General features: G+C 44.3%; 1 protein-coding gene and 1 long non-coding RNA gene across 14 annotated transcripts in view; both read right to left on the reverse strand.

Annotated features, from left to right (window-relative positions):
* The window catches only part of LOC142603347 (uncharacterized), a 54,817-nt gene extending 49,887 nt beyond the window's left edge, over nucleotides 1-4,930 (reverse strand). The window contains exon 1 of the long non-coding RNA XR_012837267.1: nucleotides 4,325-4,930. This is a non-coding gene — a long non-coding RNA (uncharacterized LOC142603347). The remainder of the gene's footprint in view (nucleotides 1-4,324) is intronic.
* Nucleotides 4,931-8,937: 4,007 nt separating this feature from the next.
* Nucleotides 8,938-18,263, reverse strand: part of HTR2C (5-hydroxytryptamine receptor 2C) — a 215,900-nt gene continuing 206,574 nt past the window's right edge. For all 13 annotated transcript variants that reach the window (XM_075763239.1, XM_075763246.1, XM_075763243.1 and 10 more), the window contains one exon: nucleotides 8,938-12,657. In XM_075763239.1, the coding sequence (XP_075619354.1) occupies nucleotides 11,831-12,657 (827 nt within the window). In that variant the 3' untranslated portion in view covers nucleotides 8,938-11,830. The remainder of the gene's footprint in view (nucleotides 12,658-18,263) is intronic.

An 18,263-nucleotide genomic window follows, 5' to 3' on the forward strand; every position in this document is an offset into this window, starting at 1 on the left:
CAGGGAAAAAGCAAGGCAGGCAGATGGAGCCCACCCTGCTGCCTTGGGTACACCTGATGTGATCTCACCCACTTCACCACTCAGGAATGCCGCACATTGGAGTGGGCCAAATGGTGCGGCAATCCTGACCTGCTGGATGGGTTTAAGCTGGGTTAAAGTTTATACTCTAATTTTGTCAAAAAAGAGGTAAGAAGGGAAGAAGATTTAAGAGAATGGGTGTAGGTAAGAGGTGGCAAAGGAACATTTGTTGTACTTCCACAGCTAGAACTCACCCCAAAAACATCGGAGCTATTTTAGTAACCAAAAAATATAAAAGTTAGGCTGAAGCCTGCCTAGAAACCTGCCTAGTAACAGAGTGATAAATTAAGTGCATCTACTTATATCTGACTGCTGCGGCTTTACAGGAGTGTTTAGGTAAGGAAAGCTGGGCTTGGCCCCAGAGCGGGGCTCCCCACTCACCAAACTCACCCCTGTGGAGGGTCCTTGCTGCAGCAGCAGCAAGACACGCAGCCCCCTTCCCCCCCCCCGCTTTTTCACAGCATCACATCTGCAGCATGTGCAAAATTTAATCCTAATAGGTGGCCAGCTGCTTGTCCTTCCTAACACCCTGAACCTTGCTAGAATTTCAGTAGTATGTTTCCCCCCCGCCACGTTTACAGAATTACACTAATTACGTATTGCTTTCACACAGTATTTGCATTACAGTGGTTTAATTAATTTGCTGTAGTCCATAATTAATATTTTCAGTAAAACGCTTTCAAAATCCCTCCTTTGGCATACCCTGCTCTTATTGTTCCCAGCTCATGTCTGGGTTCCCCAGTGGTTTTACCATCTTAGCCCCATATGTCTGGTGATGAATGTCTTTGCCAAACGTATAAAGAGAACTCCTTTACATACCCTTGAGTTCAGGGTCTTTTTTCTGTCTTTGATTGATTAAGTCTTAGAGTAATTTGCTGAAGAATAAAAGGCAACTCTTCCTACAGTTTCTTTTCCCCAGAGAATGTCAATACTTGTCAAACATATGAAAGCATGTTCCTGTGCATGCTGCAGGATAATACAAAATCAATTTGCGTCTGCAGTATTCCAACTGCTTTTGGGAAGTAGCAAAACAGGGAAGGCAAATGCCAAGGTCACCAGAGTCTCTGCACTCACAAAATCTCCCTCCTCTCACTGAGGTCTATTTTCAAACTGCCAACAAGGCAATAATTTGAAAACCAGTTTACTTTCTGTTTCCTCATTATCCATCCTCATATTTTTTCATTTTTCTGACTGGCCTCTGAAGACAAGATTTTGAAGTGTTTCAACCACTATAACCTGCCAATAGCTGAAAGACATAAAGCAAGGCTGGCATCTCTCAGGACCTCTTTACTCCTCTTGCACTTGAGGAAATGAAAAGGTAGAAGTTCTATCTCACCGGCTGAGGCATCTCTGCTGAAGTTTCTCTCTTACAGGTGCTAGAAACTCCATGGCCACTGGGTGTCAGCATCTGTGCTTGGACGCAGAGGAGGAAGCAAGCAGGTGCAGCATGCTTCCGCCAAAATTCAGTATTTAGTGCAAGAAAATTAGAGGGGACAATGGCTTGCTCATTGTAACATAGATGAGTTTTGTTCTTTTTGTACTGCTCAGTGGAGAAGTATCGCACCTTCGCTCCATCATTCAGCACCGGGCTGATTGCTAGGTAACATCACCCCTCGTGCCTCGTGGCATCGTGACCATGGCCCAGCGCTGCTGCACAGACCGGAGCTGCATCTTCCATGGCATGTGCAGCCAAAACCAGCCCCCTGCCCTCCTTCCCATGCTTGTGCAACTGAGCACCCACAGACATACCCCACTGGCTCAAACTGAAGGCTCGGCCGAGTGGGGACTGCGCCCTGCTGTATGTCCCTGCCTCACTCCGGCATCGGCTCTTACATCCCTGAGCCACCATGGGTCTCAGCACCCATCCCAGAGCCACCACAGGTCTCAGCACCCATCCCTGAGCCACTCCAGTCAAGGCTTTGGGAGTACAGTAACTAATGATATAATCTAAAATCAAGAGCTTCATGGGCCACAGCAGATGTGCAGCTCACTGCCTCATGTGGCAGGGTACATTTGAGAGCACTGTCAAGCTCTTCATGTCTGTGTAGAAGCTGAATTTTCTCAGGAGGGTCCGTGGTTCTCATAGCTTCAAGGCAAACAAATACAGCTGATACATGTGCTTAACAAAACAGTTTGAGGCAACATATTGTGGCTGAGCTGTCTGAACAGCTGAAACGGCTCTGCACACCGTCCATGTCAAGATCTTTCTCCCAGAATACAGAGGGATAAAACAACCAGCTGAGAAATGATGGCTACCACAAGGTTTGCACCAAAAATGAATGCTCGCCTCCCTGCCATTCTGGGCTGCCTGCCTCCTGTGCCAGATCCCCGCCCAGACTTGCCATGGGACTGCTCTGCTCAGGAAATAAAACACTATTTCATTGTGTTATGCCACCAGCCACATTTAAAAAAAAGAAGAGAAAAGAAAACTAATTTAAAAATCCTAAACATGGCCTTGACATTTCCTTTTCTGATGGCTCTGCCCAGGAAACAACCTCAGTGTTGAAGCAGGTCTCACTCCATGGGGAGTTGAGTGCAGGCACATGCTTAAGCCCAGGGGTTTGACAGGCATGGTGGCAGCCCTGCTGTGGTCCCCAATGATGCACGCACTCATGTCTGACAGCAAGGAGAGCCCACGCAGCACCTCTGCCTTCTCTGAGATACTGAATTGGGCTGCATTGCCCTGCCTTTGCTGGAAGGTGTGAAAAGTTACCCCAACCTCCTGCAGCTGCAGTGGGGGGATTTGAGTCATGGTCATCAGTGATCACCTGCAAACTATGTTTTTTCTTTCCTTGCCTGGGAAGCTGTGAATGGAGGTGGTAAAGGCATGCCACACCTTTGGTTTGCTTGGATGTCCCACCTCACCAAAGCACCAGGGACTCATAGGAATCGTTTTAATTTAAGAAAAAAAAAAGTAATAAATATCAGGGCTTTTTTTACAAAACACCTTCCTTTAATAGAAGTTATCTTTATGATTTAAAAACGAATGAAGGGTGCAGGATGTTCTTCATTGGAATTCATGCAGTGGTTGAGAAAACATGCATAGCAAACAGAAACATGATGTTCTTGGGAAAGGAAGCTCTATACTTCAAGGCTAAAATCTGTAAACCCATCAGTTCCTCACCACCCAGGCACAGGGTCAGGCTCAGAGTACTGATGAGCTATTTATCTGCCCACATTAGGAAAGAAAGGTTGCACTGGCATGTACAACAGATAAATCAAAGATGCCAAGTGCCCCATGTGAACGTGTGCCATTTTCAGTGTCCAACCATCCCCCAGCTCCGTCCTGCTTCAGATCTGCTGTCAATCCACCTGTGTGCTGACTGCTGCGGCAGTCCACAGCAAGCCTTTTCTGCTATTCTGCTTGTGCAAAACCTGATGTGCACAAGGATTGCAGCCTCCCAGCTGCCCTTGGACACGTCAAACTCCCCTCCCCATGTGTCCCTCCCTGTGTGGCCATAACATACAAGTGCAACTTCAGTAACAGCAAACAGATGCAAAGTGTGTGTTAAACCATCCAGTTGTTTACAAAGCATACAGCTTTCTCCACGGAATGGCTACAGAAAGTTTGCACAGGAGAAGAAACCAGAGACAACAGATGCAGCTTCCCATCCTGCCTCTAGGTACCCGAACATCCTTTACACCCTCACAGGGTCTGACTGCAGAGCCTGGGCTGCCCAGGGAGCCTGGGAGAGCCACTGTGCCACCGAGAGGTCCCCATCTGATGCATAAAGGCCAGGAGAGGATAGTCCTTGCCTTTTATCTTACGATGTTCCAGCTCCTAATTGTTGAACTGGAAATATGTCCCAGCCTTTGGGACTCTCAAATTGGCCTTGGCTGGTAGCTGCCCAGAAGTTTGTGCCCATGCTGCCAATTTATTTAGAAACACTCACACTGAGAAAACAATAACCTTGCTGCCTGCCAGGTTTAGCTGAGTCCACTTTTAACAACAGAGAGCTTAAAAGACCAACAACACAATTCATTTTACTGAAGTAAAAGCATGAAGTTCCTGGCTGCACAGTTGGAAATGCAGCGACAAAGAAAAGCATTAAAAAAATCAGACAGTGCAAGCACATAGCAGGCTCCCAGCCCTTAAAGCTGCTCACCAGCGTTTTCTCAACTACATCAGCTAATGGCAGCCCAACAGGACATTACCTCAACACTGTGGCTTTCCAGAGCAGACTGAGACTGGCTCCAGTAATACTCAACGTCCACGAAAATGCTGTTGTGGGTAAATAAATCTTACGTGACTGTGTGCAGTCAGGCTTGGGCGAGTCAAGCTGGTTGATTCTGGATGCTTCTGAGAATGCAAATGAAACATAATTCATTCAATTCATGATCCCTTGACTTCATGTTGTCCTACTTGTGGGAAATGTACTGATTTGGCATGGCCTTTCCTGCCTTCCTCCAAAATTGTGGCATTTTTCAGGGCTTTGCTAGGACTTGGAAGGACTGTAGCACAAAAATAGTGTTCTTGCTTCAAGATGTTTGTTCCTCCCACGCTACAGGACACATCACTGGGGAGGTCAGAGGTGCTGCTGTGCAGATGGCTGGCTTGGTGCCTGAGCTCTGCCAGGCTGCGGACGTAAGGGCTGAGCTGGGCCCTCCCACTGTATCCCTGTAGCATAAATTCCTGCGTGAATGCAAGAGCTGAGCCCTCAATAAGCTTTTTGGTTGCTGTTACTGCTGCCTCACCAGAAAGTGCTGTTCCAGACCTGGAATACTCCACTTGTTAGAAACCTGCTTCTAATTTCTAGTTTATTTCTGGCCCTTTTTGTATGCCAATGTTTTCCTCTAGCCTAAATAGCTCCTCTCACTCCTTAGTCAGAACAAGCACTCACTGATGTCCTGATAGAGAATCGTCTTCACCCATCTTTGGCTGCCAGGAGGAAAAGCCAAGCTTTCTACTCTTTTCTTATTAAAAGGACTCTCTATGCCCCTACCTGGACTTGTGTCCCCCCCACTATGCCTATCACCAGGGCTGCTGGTCAGGATCAACACACAGTCCCATCTATTTTTTAAAGCAGAGGTGTCAACTAACTACAGTGCAACAGGCAATCAATCACATTCATTTACCCTCAAGGAGTGAAGATCTGGCTAAGGAAAACCACTGTTGCTCACCATGGTTTCCTGCATCACCTGCTTTGTTGCATAGAGTCAGTAACACATCCACATCCCATCACTTTGCTAAATGCTGTCATAGGAGAGCCTGGGAGAGGATGCGGGCATTTTTCTGTTCAGCAACACCTAGGAAAGGTGCAAGACAAACCAAATGCTCGTTTGAGGGTTAGCCCACCTGGGTGCCAGCCTTGTGGCTATGCTGCAAAAGAAGGGGGAGTACTTAGCTGAGAGGGCTAAACAACACCAGGGCTTCACAGGTGAGTCACCGTGACCTGTGGATCCTTTCTGAAGACATTTTGGGACATGAACTATTGGTGCCTATAGGGGAGGAACCCTCACACAGCTGAGTTCTCTGGCATATGCACTTACCTGTTGCTTTGAGCACTATCATGATCTTTGGGAAGTGTGGGGTCCACAGGAGGGGCACTGAAGTCTTCCTCCCACAAAAGTCCCAGAAGAGCTGTTCTAGCCTTCAGTCAGGAAAAGGATCCTGATTAAAATCTTGAGTAACTTTGATGAGCATCCATCACCAGCATGCACCTGTTCTTCTGCAGGAAGAGACACCAGCAGCACACACAAATGTAAAACTGCTCTAATTTTAACAAATGCAACCAGGCAGTGGTCTAACAGGCACCAGCCTACAGATCATTTTTAGTGTATCAGCAATTTAAATAACTCAAAATGCCACAATTAGATCCTAGTAAAAACATATGTTGGATAATTAGGCTGTATTTTAATTAAACATTAATTTATCCAATTTGTTGAACTAATTACAATTCAAGCACAGGAAAGTTCAGAACAGTGGATTGAACATGCCCCTGTGTGATGCATGATTCATTTTTCAAGTCACCTAACAACGAAATGAGTGTCACTGGAGTGACAAAGCAGCAGCTGTTGTCCCAGGAAACTGCTGGGGAAATTGTATTTATATGCTAAGAGATCCTCTGTTTTTTAGGGAAGCAGAACATAAGGCAACACTCATGAAAGATGTAATAAGTAACAAGCGTTGCTTCACAGTCTCAATTTTCCACAATAATTTTTTACCCATTGGCTGCTGTGAGCAGTCTGTATAATTCTCTTGCTTTCACCACCCCAGAGCAATCAGATTTATTGGAGTTGTGTCACTGCTAGACACTTATCAACTTGCTAAGCCCCTCACCAAATCTTTGAAGTTGTGGCCCAGGAGGCCAGGCTTTTGCAACCTTTTCTGCAGTTAGACTGCTCAGCACAGAGTGGAGTCAATCCTGCTGGGCGGTGTGTCAGGGCACACTGTGCCAGGTCATAAAAGCAGCACCCTCCTGGAGGCAGCGCACAGCTCAGGACGCCCTGTGCTGCCAGGCTCCCTCCCCATGTACCAACACGCCTTCCTGCTGTCAGCAGAACCCATGATCTAAGACAGTTTTAAGCAAAATTTTCCACTGTGTAGCTCATGCACTTGACTGTTCATTAAAGACCTTCTGGTGTGGTTCTTTAATCGGCAAGTATGCCTTGCTGCATTGATTGGCTGTCTCATATATATCTAAAAATCACTCACCTGAAGACTCTCCACCTCCATGTTGTTATGGGATTGCAGCATCCCTGTACAGCTGAGAGGGAATGACACATCACATGGATATTTTGTCAACTTCTGACAGCTTCAGAGCACAAGTTTCAACGTGGGTAAAAGCAAACAAGCAGAAGATCTGAGACTTAAAGAAAAATGAGGGAAAGGCAGAACAGTCAATAACAACTTCAGAGTTAAAAAACAAAAAATAAAAGCATTTTTTGGTACATGCACCCCCTCCACTACATCATCACCAGAACAGCCCACATTTCACGGTGACACCTGCAGCTGCATTTGATCTCCCCATCACAGGTTTCTGCCCCAGCTGTTCAGCTATTCCCATTTTTTCAAGGGAAGATTGAAGCATGATGACATCTCCTGTTGCTCTCTAGGAGCTCTGGGATGTGTGTGTTCATGTGTGCAGATGTGTGCATACATCTGTCCATCTCTGGTTTTCTGCTGCACCTGCTCAAGTCTTGGTGGTCTTTGTATACTTTTGCCCAGGAAAAAGCTTCTGATGCTTTTTCCACCCCAGTCTGAAATGGAGCCAAAGTCACGTGCAGTTCTTGGCTTGGCATGTAGCTATCCTAATGATACTTGTGACCCAGGGAGGAAACCCATCCAAGAGACATCTGCATCTTTATCACATGATGGATGCTGCTTTTGGAATGTCAGATTAGCATGATTTGTCTCAAGAAAATCAGATACCCTTCATCAGTTCAAAGTTAAATAATATTTCTGAAGAGCTGCTTGTAGTTTGCTTTTTTTCTTTAAAATATGTTTTTCCTTTTGAATTTGGGTCTCCATATCCAGCCTTTGTGGTCTAGCACATCAGATGATTGCAGTCAGCCTGCTGACTTGGAGGGAAGAGCACTGGCTGCACTCCATGCCAGCGATGAACCTCTTTGTAGGGCTGTCCAGAAGAAAGGCACTAATGGTTGACATGAATGTCTCTACAGAGAAAAAGGCACTAACCACACTGTTCACACTGACTACTCACAAATCACCTAACATTAGTATATTTAAGTTACCACTCAGATAAAAACTATTGCTGACTCACAAGTCATTAAAACATCAGAGCTATGCTGAGGTGGGATGCCTTGAGGCTCTGAACTGTGTCACCTCCCAGATGCCACAGCCTCTGGGTAGCTGCTCTTATCTTCAGTGAGCACAGGACTGAAGAAGCAGGCCCTTGTCCTCAAAGGACAGCCTTTGAGGCCCTCAGAGGTCACCAAAGCCACCACGGCTGACTCCATGGATGCCCCACACAGACTCAGCTGTGTGGGGCAACAGAAGTAGATGAGCCATCTCAGGTCTGAAAGCCAGCTTGCTCAGCCACAAAGCTTTGTACCTGAGCAAATATGGCCAGCCTTGCTTCTGGCCTCTGGTGGGGAAGGCTGCAAGCCCCTACAGCTCGGGGAGGTGCTAGTTCAGGGGCTGACCCCACTAGTAGACTTCCCAATGCAAACGGTGGACTGTTGGCTGAGTTGGAGCCTCTATGTGCACACTCTGTCTCGCAGACAGCCTGCCTGCACATCTCCCATCTGGTTTGGGAAACAAAGCAACCACCATGTTTCAGCCTACAGCATGATTTCCATGGAACTATTTTCACTTGTTCAGTTCAAACTCAAAACAAAACACCACCACACACACTGTTCATAAGACAAAACTGTACCTGAGCCAAGATTTGAGGACTCACACAAAACTTCCAGCAGGTACTCCCAGCCCAGGGTAGGGCTTCTTGAGGCACCACCATGGTTAATGACTACAGCTCAGGAGAAGCAAAGCTGCTGTGGGGATAGCCTGACTTTGGTTAGTTGCGGAGAACTAAATCCATTCTTCAAATTGAGGTTATTTTAAAAAAATGTCATTTTTAACAGTTATTCCTGGAGGGAGCAAGGAGAAGAGGGGGAACAGTTTATCACTTTTCCTATTTAACAATTTTTGGGGTTGGAAGTGTTGGGATATCTGCTGAGACTAATTTCTGTGATTAAGTAACTGTGGGCCATACTTCAAGTGTGGGAGGAGAAATGAAAGTTATCCTCATCCTTATCCTCGTTATTTGTTGTTGTATTGTTTTTTGGTCAGGACATATTTTTCAGCCAAGAAAGATTTTAATTGGGGACAGATAAAAGAAAGAGAGGGCACATTCATTTATTTATTTTCTGATATACCACAAAAAAAATTAAGAGTGATTAAACCAACAAACCTTCTTTAATAAATTAATAGCAGCATCACAAAACCCTGATGTGAATGACCCAAAGGAAGTTGGGTAAGTGACAGTATTTAACCATTCACAAAAATGTTATCACCCGCTGGCCGGGAGAGAACTCGGGCGCTGTAAGGCAGTCCCCTTGTCTGCTTATCTACACAAGTGACATACATCAGTATGGGTCCAGCTGAGTCACAATGCTTGACATATTTACAGTTCTGGTGCTGAATTTTTAAAAACATTTATAAAAATTCTGTAAATTCTCTGTTCAGTTCCCATTATTTACATCCAAATAGAGTAGGCTCCCTTTTTGCCCATACAACAGAACCGGCAAGGGTAAGACATGAAGGCTCCTATGTGAAAACAATGCCTGGGTGTGGTAAGTTCAAGGATGCTGTGGAAAATGAGCTATTCACACATGACCTATTCACACATATGCTAGAAGCTACTGTAATTCAACTTATTGCTAAATGCATTCAAAGTCTGTAGTTGGCTTTTAAATATATATATGTGTATATATATGTAAATTCACATATATATACACACACACATATACATGTTTGGAAAAAATGTGCTATAAATTCACCCAAGGAAAAAAAAAACCCCACAACTTAAAAAGCAATGATGTGATCTTTCTGATTTTTCTGTACTGTTTGAGATAGATAGTAAAATCTGACTCAGAGCAAAGGACAGTCACTGAAGGCACAAGTTTGTGTCTCTGTCCAATCCTTTTCCTACTGGTTACCATACCTTTTTGGGGAAGGAAGTGAATTCCTGAGCATTCAAGCCAGTGGTGGTATCAGCAGGCTGGCATATGGTGCATCTCTGCTGCCTTCTGCAAGCAGTAAGCTACGCTCTGCACTGGGATACATGCCTGCATGGAAGTACTACAGATTTTTCCCAGGAGGGGATGAGGGAGAAGAGAGGACCATCAACTTCAATTCATCAAGCTGGGAGCAACTCAGCAGCAGATGTGACCTGTGTGTTATGTTTCAGTAGTGGCCTCAGTGAGGTTGTTGCTGTACACAGCAACGCAACAGTGCAATGTTACGCTAAAGCACTAGCAGAATTTTCCATTTCTTCTACAAGTTAGTTTTGGTGGGACGAACACAGCAAGCAGTTTATGTTAGTAAAATGCAATTTATCCATGGCTAGTGTAAGCTTTTCTGTTCAGAGGATTTACATAGCCAGAGGCTGTCAGTAATGCTAAATGCATCCATGTTAGATGGGCACTGCAGCATTTCCATATTAGTTAATGAAGATGTAAAAACTGTATGGGTGATATCGGGCATTAGACAATGCTCTACACAAGGAAAATTGCGTAAGAGGCATCACCCCAGAGGCACGGTACCAGAAAGACACAATGCCTTGGAGTGTTTGTCTACACAGGAACACAGAGGAAAATTAATTCAAATTATACATGGTGTGAATTAAAAGCAGATTACTTAAACTGCATTAAATCCCTTAATGCTTTCATTAAGATGTAAGTGATGTTAATATGATAATATGATAATACTATAATTTACTTTGGGAGTGAAATGGAATAAATCAAATTTAAAAGTTAATCCAGATTAATCTTCCATGTAGACTAGCTCCAGGTCTGCTTCCTTCCTGTCCTTGGTTATCATTTGCTTTTGAACCACATCACCACAAAAGATTTCAGTCTCATACTCTGTCCAGCTCTGCCCACTCCCTCCTGAGACAGCAGCAACGAGCAGGACCTTCATTTATGCCTCTCTCCTGACCATCCCCCAGGGAGGTGTATGCTGCACCTCACAGCCTGACCCCAACCAGCACCACACGCACAGCAGCTTCTGCTCTACACCCAAGCAGTGTTTTATCACCAGCACTGCAAGACTCAGGATGTAGAAAAATAAAAGCAAATTCTAAACAAGCTAAGGAATGAATAGATGTGAGGACCAAGAAGACAAGAGCTTGTACAAAGCCAGAGCACTCTTATCCAGGTCAACCAAAGACCCTGATCATCCAAGCAATGTGTGAAGGCAGCGCCATCCGCACTGAGCACAGCCTGCTCCATGCCATAGCTGACGATTATCTATAAGACCAAAGGAGGGCTTTTTATAAATCTGAGGCACTCCATTTATAAAATGGTTGAAGCAGATAACTGGGGTTCACTCTGTTTCTCATGCTTCTTCTCCAAGTGTGCAAGTGATCCCAGCCAAGATCGCACAACCACACCAGACCTGCATTGCCCACCTTCCTGAGGGGAGCTGGAGCCTCCTGGGGAATGGAAAGAAAACAGCAGGATTGGAGAGGGAGTAAGAATTTAACAGAGGTCCTGTGAAGTGCAAGATTGCCCCAGTATGGCAGCAAGCCACTACCTGTAACAGGACATGTCTGGCCAGGTGCCTGCACAACCACTACGCTTTAATGACTTCTCTCTGCCAGGTTTCTGTACAGTCTTTACACGGCACAAATAGGGGTGAGGATTTAAAGTATATATTTACTGTCAACTTGAAAAAGAAAGTTATACTGACCAAGTCTAATAGCATGTAGTTGATATATAACTATTAATGTGCCATTCTGGACGCCAGCAAATGCCACCTGAGATAAATATTCAGCAGTTTTGTTCATGCACTGAAAAAGAATTCAAACATTTTGTCCATGACATATGCAAAGCAACTAATAGTTCTGATCTAGTATTAACAGTAAATATAGAACCTTAAACTTCACTGCAGTATATTAATAGATATGATTTTAGGTACTGGAAAGATAACTCTTTTTTTTCTTTAAAAAAAACCAACCAACTTTGTTCAGAATGCAATATTTACATTGTCCTTTGACCAACACTTACATTTTTACACAATGTATTTTGGCTACAGATACACCGTAGCAAAAGGCTGTGTAAGCCACTTTTACACACAGCTCACTCTTTCACTTACAACATTACAGCTGTTTATGGAGAGCTCTGAAGTCCCGGGTTGCATTTCAAGGCCCTCCTCATCTAGTTCCATGCTATTCAGTTCATTGCCATTTCGATAACTAGTTAAAGTCAGATCTTTCCCATATAAAGCTGTTGAAGCAACATTCAGACACTGATTCTGCCGCAGCGCTGATTTTTTACTGGTCTTGTATTGGCAACGGATGTAATTGGAAAAAGCCCTGCGGTACGTTTTATTGAAGAGTGTGTATACGAGGGGATTAATCCCAGAGCAAACATACCCCACCCAAACAAACACATCAAGGAGTTCACTCAAGAGGTCTTTATCGCAGGCTTCCTTGCAAAGGACAGACATGACATTAGTGATGAAAAATGGGCACCACATGATGAGGAACAAAAAGAAGACTATGCCTAGGACCTTGGAGGCTCTTCTCTCGTTGTTGATGGACTGCATAGTTCCTTTCCGAAAAAGCACTGCCTCCTTATTTACAGGAGAGTTCAAGTGAGATGCTCCCTCGTGATTGTGAAGCATTGAAATATTCTCTGTGTTGTTTTCCTTCTTGAGGCAGTTTACGCTGCTTCTTCTCTGCTTGGGCACCTCTCCGCACATGAACACTGTTGCCTGTCTCTGCAAAACTTGGACGGTCAGGCAATATGTGATCACCATGATGATGAGAGGGATGAAGAACGCCATGAAGGATCCAATGAGGACAAAGTTCTCATCATTGAGGACACAGGTCCCATTTACGAACACCCTGGAGTCATCCTGTAAACCAATGACCGGAATGGGCATAGATATCCCTAGAAGAACGAGACCAAAAAAGAGATTGTTACCTGGATGGATGGGGCTCCAAAGAGGCAGAGAGATGATGCAGGTCCTGCATGCATTCAGCCCGCTGTCTAAAGCTGTTCAAAAGAGATGTTACTACTCCCAGATGGAAGGGAAAACCTCATGTAACAACACTCCTGGGAGCACAGCTCCAGGGCATGAACGCCCTCCACTGGGAGCAACTGTAGCTTTGTTGTGCTCCACAGCTGACGCAAGGAATGCAGCATAACTCTTTTGTCAAGTTTTTTTTCTAGCATTAATTATGATTTGTAGGTGTAGAAAAGGCACTCATTACCCTGCTCTGTTCCAGCTGGTCACTCCATGCCTGCCAGTTTCAGGGGGAGAGTTTGAAATCACTGACATAGGATAGACAGTAGCAAACATTAGAGAGGTAAATTATCAAAATGCAAAAGAATTGCAGCTATGAAGATTTAGAAGCAAGTTTCTTAAAGACATTAAAATAATCCTGATTGATAGAAAAATGGCCACTTTTGCCATGGCATCACGGACACATGGAAGAAAAACTCCTGGCTTTCTGGGTCCTTATCAACTATCTCGGTGCAAGCAGACAGCAGTTTCTGCAAGCTCTGTCTGCCCAGGCATTTCATCTACAAGCAGTGTGAAACTGAGAAGTACCACGGAGACAGTCTTGCTTGAATTCTTAAAGGCAGCAATTACATAGTCAAATGAAAGGGCTGCAGCATACATCTGCCTGATTTCTACCCCTCTATCTTGACTACAGGGCTAAAAACTGGAATAACAGACATGAGAGTAGAAAAGGTGTAACTAAAATGGTAATCAGATTGACAAGACAATCTGCATTCAGAACCCCAGCTACAAGCCCTCTTGCTGAAAGGAAGGAAACTTTAATAAATGATTCAATTATAACAGTAACTAGAGCACAGCTTCCAGCTACCCCTAAGCACTAAGCAGACTAATAAACCTTGGGAATCACTGCACTTGCCAAGGTATTTCTCTTCTATCCTGGTGGCACAGCACTTTTTACAGTTGTGGACTTAATGGCACACAAGTGAGATTTTGGATCCATTTTCTTCTTCAGCATCACCTAGCACAGCTTATTTGTCCAGGATTTCAGGACATCAGGTCTTTCTGAAGCAGAAGCAGGAGTCCTGCATGGAGGGTCTCTGCGGACAGCTCTGCATCCATGCTGTTTTGCACACGGGCAGAGCAGACAGCACGTCAAGTCCGGAGCACAACTGCCCAGGACTGCACATAGTAGCCCACACCTACAGCTAGGTGCTGGCTTGTTCCTTGCAGAGTGAAGGGATGAAAGAATTAAAGCATTTTGAATAGTTCTAATTCAGATGCATTTACATAATGTTCTCCAACACTCTTTTCATCTAAGGAATATATGTATCTGTATACATGCTCTATCCTACCTTGTGAAAGTCATCAGCAATTTACTGTGGGGACAGAAAAAAGAGGGAATAGAGGCGTCATGCCAGAGTACTGGATGTCACTCGAATATTTTTTCATGCATACTGAGATCCAAACTTTGTTGCTTGATCTGTGGAGCTCAGTCCTGCACCAGGACAGACCCAAAACCTTCCAAAGATACCTGTCTAGACACAGCCAAAACCAAGAAAAGCAACAATGTATTTTGGAATACCACAAGCTATGTGTACTTGAGTACATGGAAAAGACATGGTGGGCCAGATCTAGTTAGACTATAATGGGTCTTTGTCAGGTACCAGAAGTTTAGGGCCATGGTACAAAATGGGGCAACTGTCAGCTTTATAGCTTAGAAAATTCCACAGAAGTTGCATCCATACCTCATTTTTAAAATAAGCTTTGAGACCTATCTTCCGTGGATTCTTGATCTCATTTATAACTCCACAATATTCAGTGGCCATCAGTTCCACAACCTGTTTGTCATGTGGACAAAGTATTTCTTGCTCATTTTAAATTTGCTGCCTGATAATTTCTTTTGACTCCCCTCAGTTCCTCTATTGTGAGAAACAGTGAATAATCACTCTCTGGCCACCTTTTCCACCTTCTTAGTGATTTTATAGACCTTTATCATCCCTGCTGTCTGATATCTCTTGTGGAACTGAAGAATGCTTTTCTATTTAACCCTCTCCTCATGCCAAACTCATTTTATGCCTTTGATTATCTTTCTCTGTTTCTTTTCAAATTCCTCTCTGTCCTTTTAAAGAAAGGGGGGAAAACCTGCACATCTCAGCAGTTACGAGAGCAGCAGAATGTTGTTCACTCTGCCCTTCCTACCCCCTGGCTTCTGGGCTGCCCATCAGCACTCACTCTGCAGACATGTCTGTGGGGCTGGCCATGCCCTTCCCTTAGCCCCTTCACCTGAGAAATGACCAATGCTGAGGCCACTGTTGTGTCTGGATTGCTCTTCTGGGTTGCTGTGAACAGCACAGGTCCTAGAACTAATCCTGTGGGACTCTGAGTTTCTAAACAGAAAGAGTAACACGCTAAAGAGATTAACCAGGGTGTTTTTCCCATTCCAGCTAAGTGTTTTCCAGGATTCTAGAGAATATATCTGCAGTTTGTCCTTACCGTATAATTACCATTTGCCAGTAATCCAGTGAAGGAATTTCTTCTGAAAAGTAATGATTATAAATGCCTTCTGTGATTATAGCAGGTGTTCCTTAGCCCAAGTGATAGTTCCAGGATTCAGTCTTCTTTCCCTCTACCTGCTAACATTTATCAGCTTACCCTGGGCAAGGCAGTTGCCTCCTTTCTGATATGTTAACCCTGTACCTTGCCTGTGCCAAGGCCCTAGGACTGCAATAACCTTCATTCCATCAAGCCACTGACTCTTTGTCGTTAAAGACATCTTTCTAATGCCTTGGCTCCACCAAACCACAGACATTCAGGAGGTGGTGGGAGGTGGACAGAACAGTCTTTAGACAAAGAAGAAATCTAAATTAGATCAATGGCATTACATTGAGATTATATTCGCATGGATAATTTTATGGTTTAGAGCCCTCTATAACACATACCCTTTGAAATAAAACTCCAAAATGAATAAAAGTTCATTCATGAAGTAGTCATCATTGAATTTAGTGTTGCTGCTTTAGCCACGGAAATGAGATGAGGTTTCGGGCTATCTTCATGGTCACACACATAAAGTATATTTGGGAAGAATAAACCTAGTTCTGGGATATGACGAATTGAATATACAAATCAAGAGCACTGATGGCAGCCTAAAACTCTGCAGGAGCATGAGATACTTCAGCACAGATGACAGGGAATAAGGAGGTAGCTGCTGTAACGGAAAAGTGTCCCTCACCTCTCCCATAACAAAGTGTGATTTCAAACTGAGAAAGCACAGAAGAGAGCACCAGGTCTTTGTTTGCTCTTTCCTCCAATCCAGGAAAAGCCCATCGTTAACAACAGTAAGAAGAAAGACATCATCGTAAGAGCTGCCAACACACATCCATTCAGCTGCTAGCCAGCCTACAGCACTGCTGAATGGGCAGCATTACCCTCATCTCAAATGTTTTCTTCCGCCTCACACTTCTCCTTTACAACTCATTCTTTAATATGAGATTTATCACTGATCCACCCCATAATCCAGTCCTAAAACTAAGGGCTGAGAACTAAGTCTGTTACACAACTTGGGCAACAGGGACTAACTCTATACCACCCCAGTAGGGAGAAAGTGAAGTGTGGAAGGTCTCAGACATCCCAGAGGGGCTTCCTTCAAGGGGGATTACTGCATAATTGCTACTGCCACAATCCCAAATGCACAAATACATGCTTGCAGACACACCTCACACCCTGGCCCTGATTTCAATAGGGTTACCCTGATCAGTATGTGCTGTGCTTCCCACTAAGCATTCCCATGGCACCTGAACATGGGTAAACATGAATGCCTGCCTTATTTGAGTTCAGCTGTTTGAACAAGCATGGCGAAGGCATTCAACTCCACTTGACTCAAGCAACCCACAGTTGTACTGCAGTTTTAACTGCTCATAATTTAAGAACTGAGGTCAGTTCGTCAGACAAAGCCAAACTCACTACAACAGAGCAAGGATGGTGAATGCCAAATCAGGCAAGAGGCTCCAAAGCCTACTGCTGTCCAGCCATATCACTGTTCAACTCTCTAAGCCCCAGTGCAGAGCATTTCATGAGCTTTTGCCTGGCGCCTGAGCTCACACACACTTCATCAACAAACATCAGGCTGATTTAGTGAGCTGAGGTCTCCAGCCTTGGACGCATTTTCCAATTGTGTCAAATAACCCTTTCTAACTAAGGTGGCAGTGAATTCCCAAAGAGAGGCAGTGTTGTTCCAAAAACCTGCAAGGTAAAACATTTGCAACCTTATTGTATATCACACTTTGCTCTTCAGAGCAAACTTGGTCCTCTTGCTTGATGTCTGAGCAGTGCCTAGGGCAACTGGGTTTGCCCCAGTAAGAAGAGACAACCAGCCACCACCAGCCAGCAAGATATGAAACAGGTCCCTGCTAGACTCAACACTGGGAGCTCTGTGCACCCTTCTAGCAGGCAGCAGCTTGAGCAGGACGTCCCTTTTCATGACAGCAGTTCACAAGGGAGCAGGTGAATGTGATATTTTCTCTTCTCCCCTCCTTTAGCTTCTGAGAGCAGTGGCAAGCAAGACAGACAGAGCCTCTGGATTACAAATCCAATTACAGTTGTTGTCCTAACTGCTTCTTGTTAGCTTTAAAGATGCTCTTAAGCCAGCAGAACAGTTCACCAAATGGAGCTGAGATGATGCTGTGGACACAGAGTAACAGATGCTCTTCACAGATTCTCAATTAATAAAACAAAACCCAAATGACTACAAATAAGGCTTTGTAAAACATTTACTAGCTTGCTCCAGAGAAAAAGCCAACTAAAAAGTCCAAATTGACATTCGCAGAATTTAGACTTAAATGAAAAACAATAATGTTTTTGCATTTAATATTTTGTTTTCTTCTGTGAAAGCCCCTGAGACTGATGGAGATTACTGGAAAGATGGAGTCTTTGATGGTTATTTCCACTAAAAAAGGAAGTAATTTCCATTCTTTCTCACAACTTTCTTATACAAGAAGATATTTCATTTCCTTCAGGAAAAACAACCTCACTAAAGAAAACAGAGGCCTGCACGTGGGTTTACTCTGTCTTTCCATGCATGGGTGAACACAAGAGAGGTCACATTTTGCTGCAGGTACATAGGCTTGGGAATGCCAGGGACCACCTCTCCTGGTGTCAGCACAAAGGCTGCTGTGGTCCATGGCAAGGGCTCTGCTGATGCAGGTGAGCTTTGGACCTCACTGCCATCCTCCCGGCATTTACACACAATTTAAAAAAAAAAAAAAAAAAGCAGAGAGAAAGAGCTGTGTGCCAAACAAGCCTATGACTGCCACAAAAGCAGTCTACGCTGCAAAACCAAGAACACTGCTGTCCATACTAAACACTGCATGTTTAAATCTATATCTTTAACCTCATATTTTTTATTATTATTACAAAATAAATCTGGGTTCCAACTTTAAAAGACATTCACCTGAATGTTAGCAGCTGCTGTAGCTATGCATTAGCATTAAAGTCTGTTAGAGGAAATAGGAATTGACTCACCTAACCCTCTCAG

Source organism: Balearica regulorum, chromosome 11 (genome assembly GCF_011004875.1).
Source record: "Balearica regulorum gibbericeps isolate bBalReg1 chromosome 11, bBalReg1.pri, whole genome shotgun sequence".
Lineage (NCBI taxonomy): Eukaryota > Metazoa > Chordata > Aves > Gruiformes > Gruidae > Balearica > Balearica regulorum.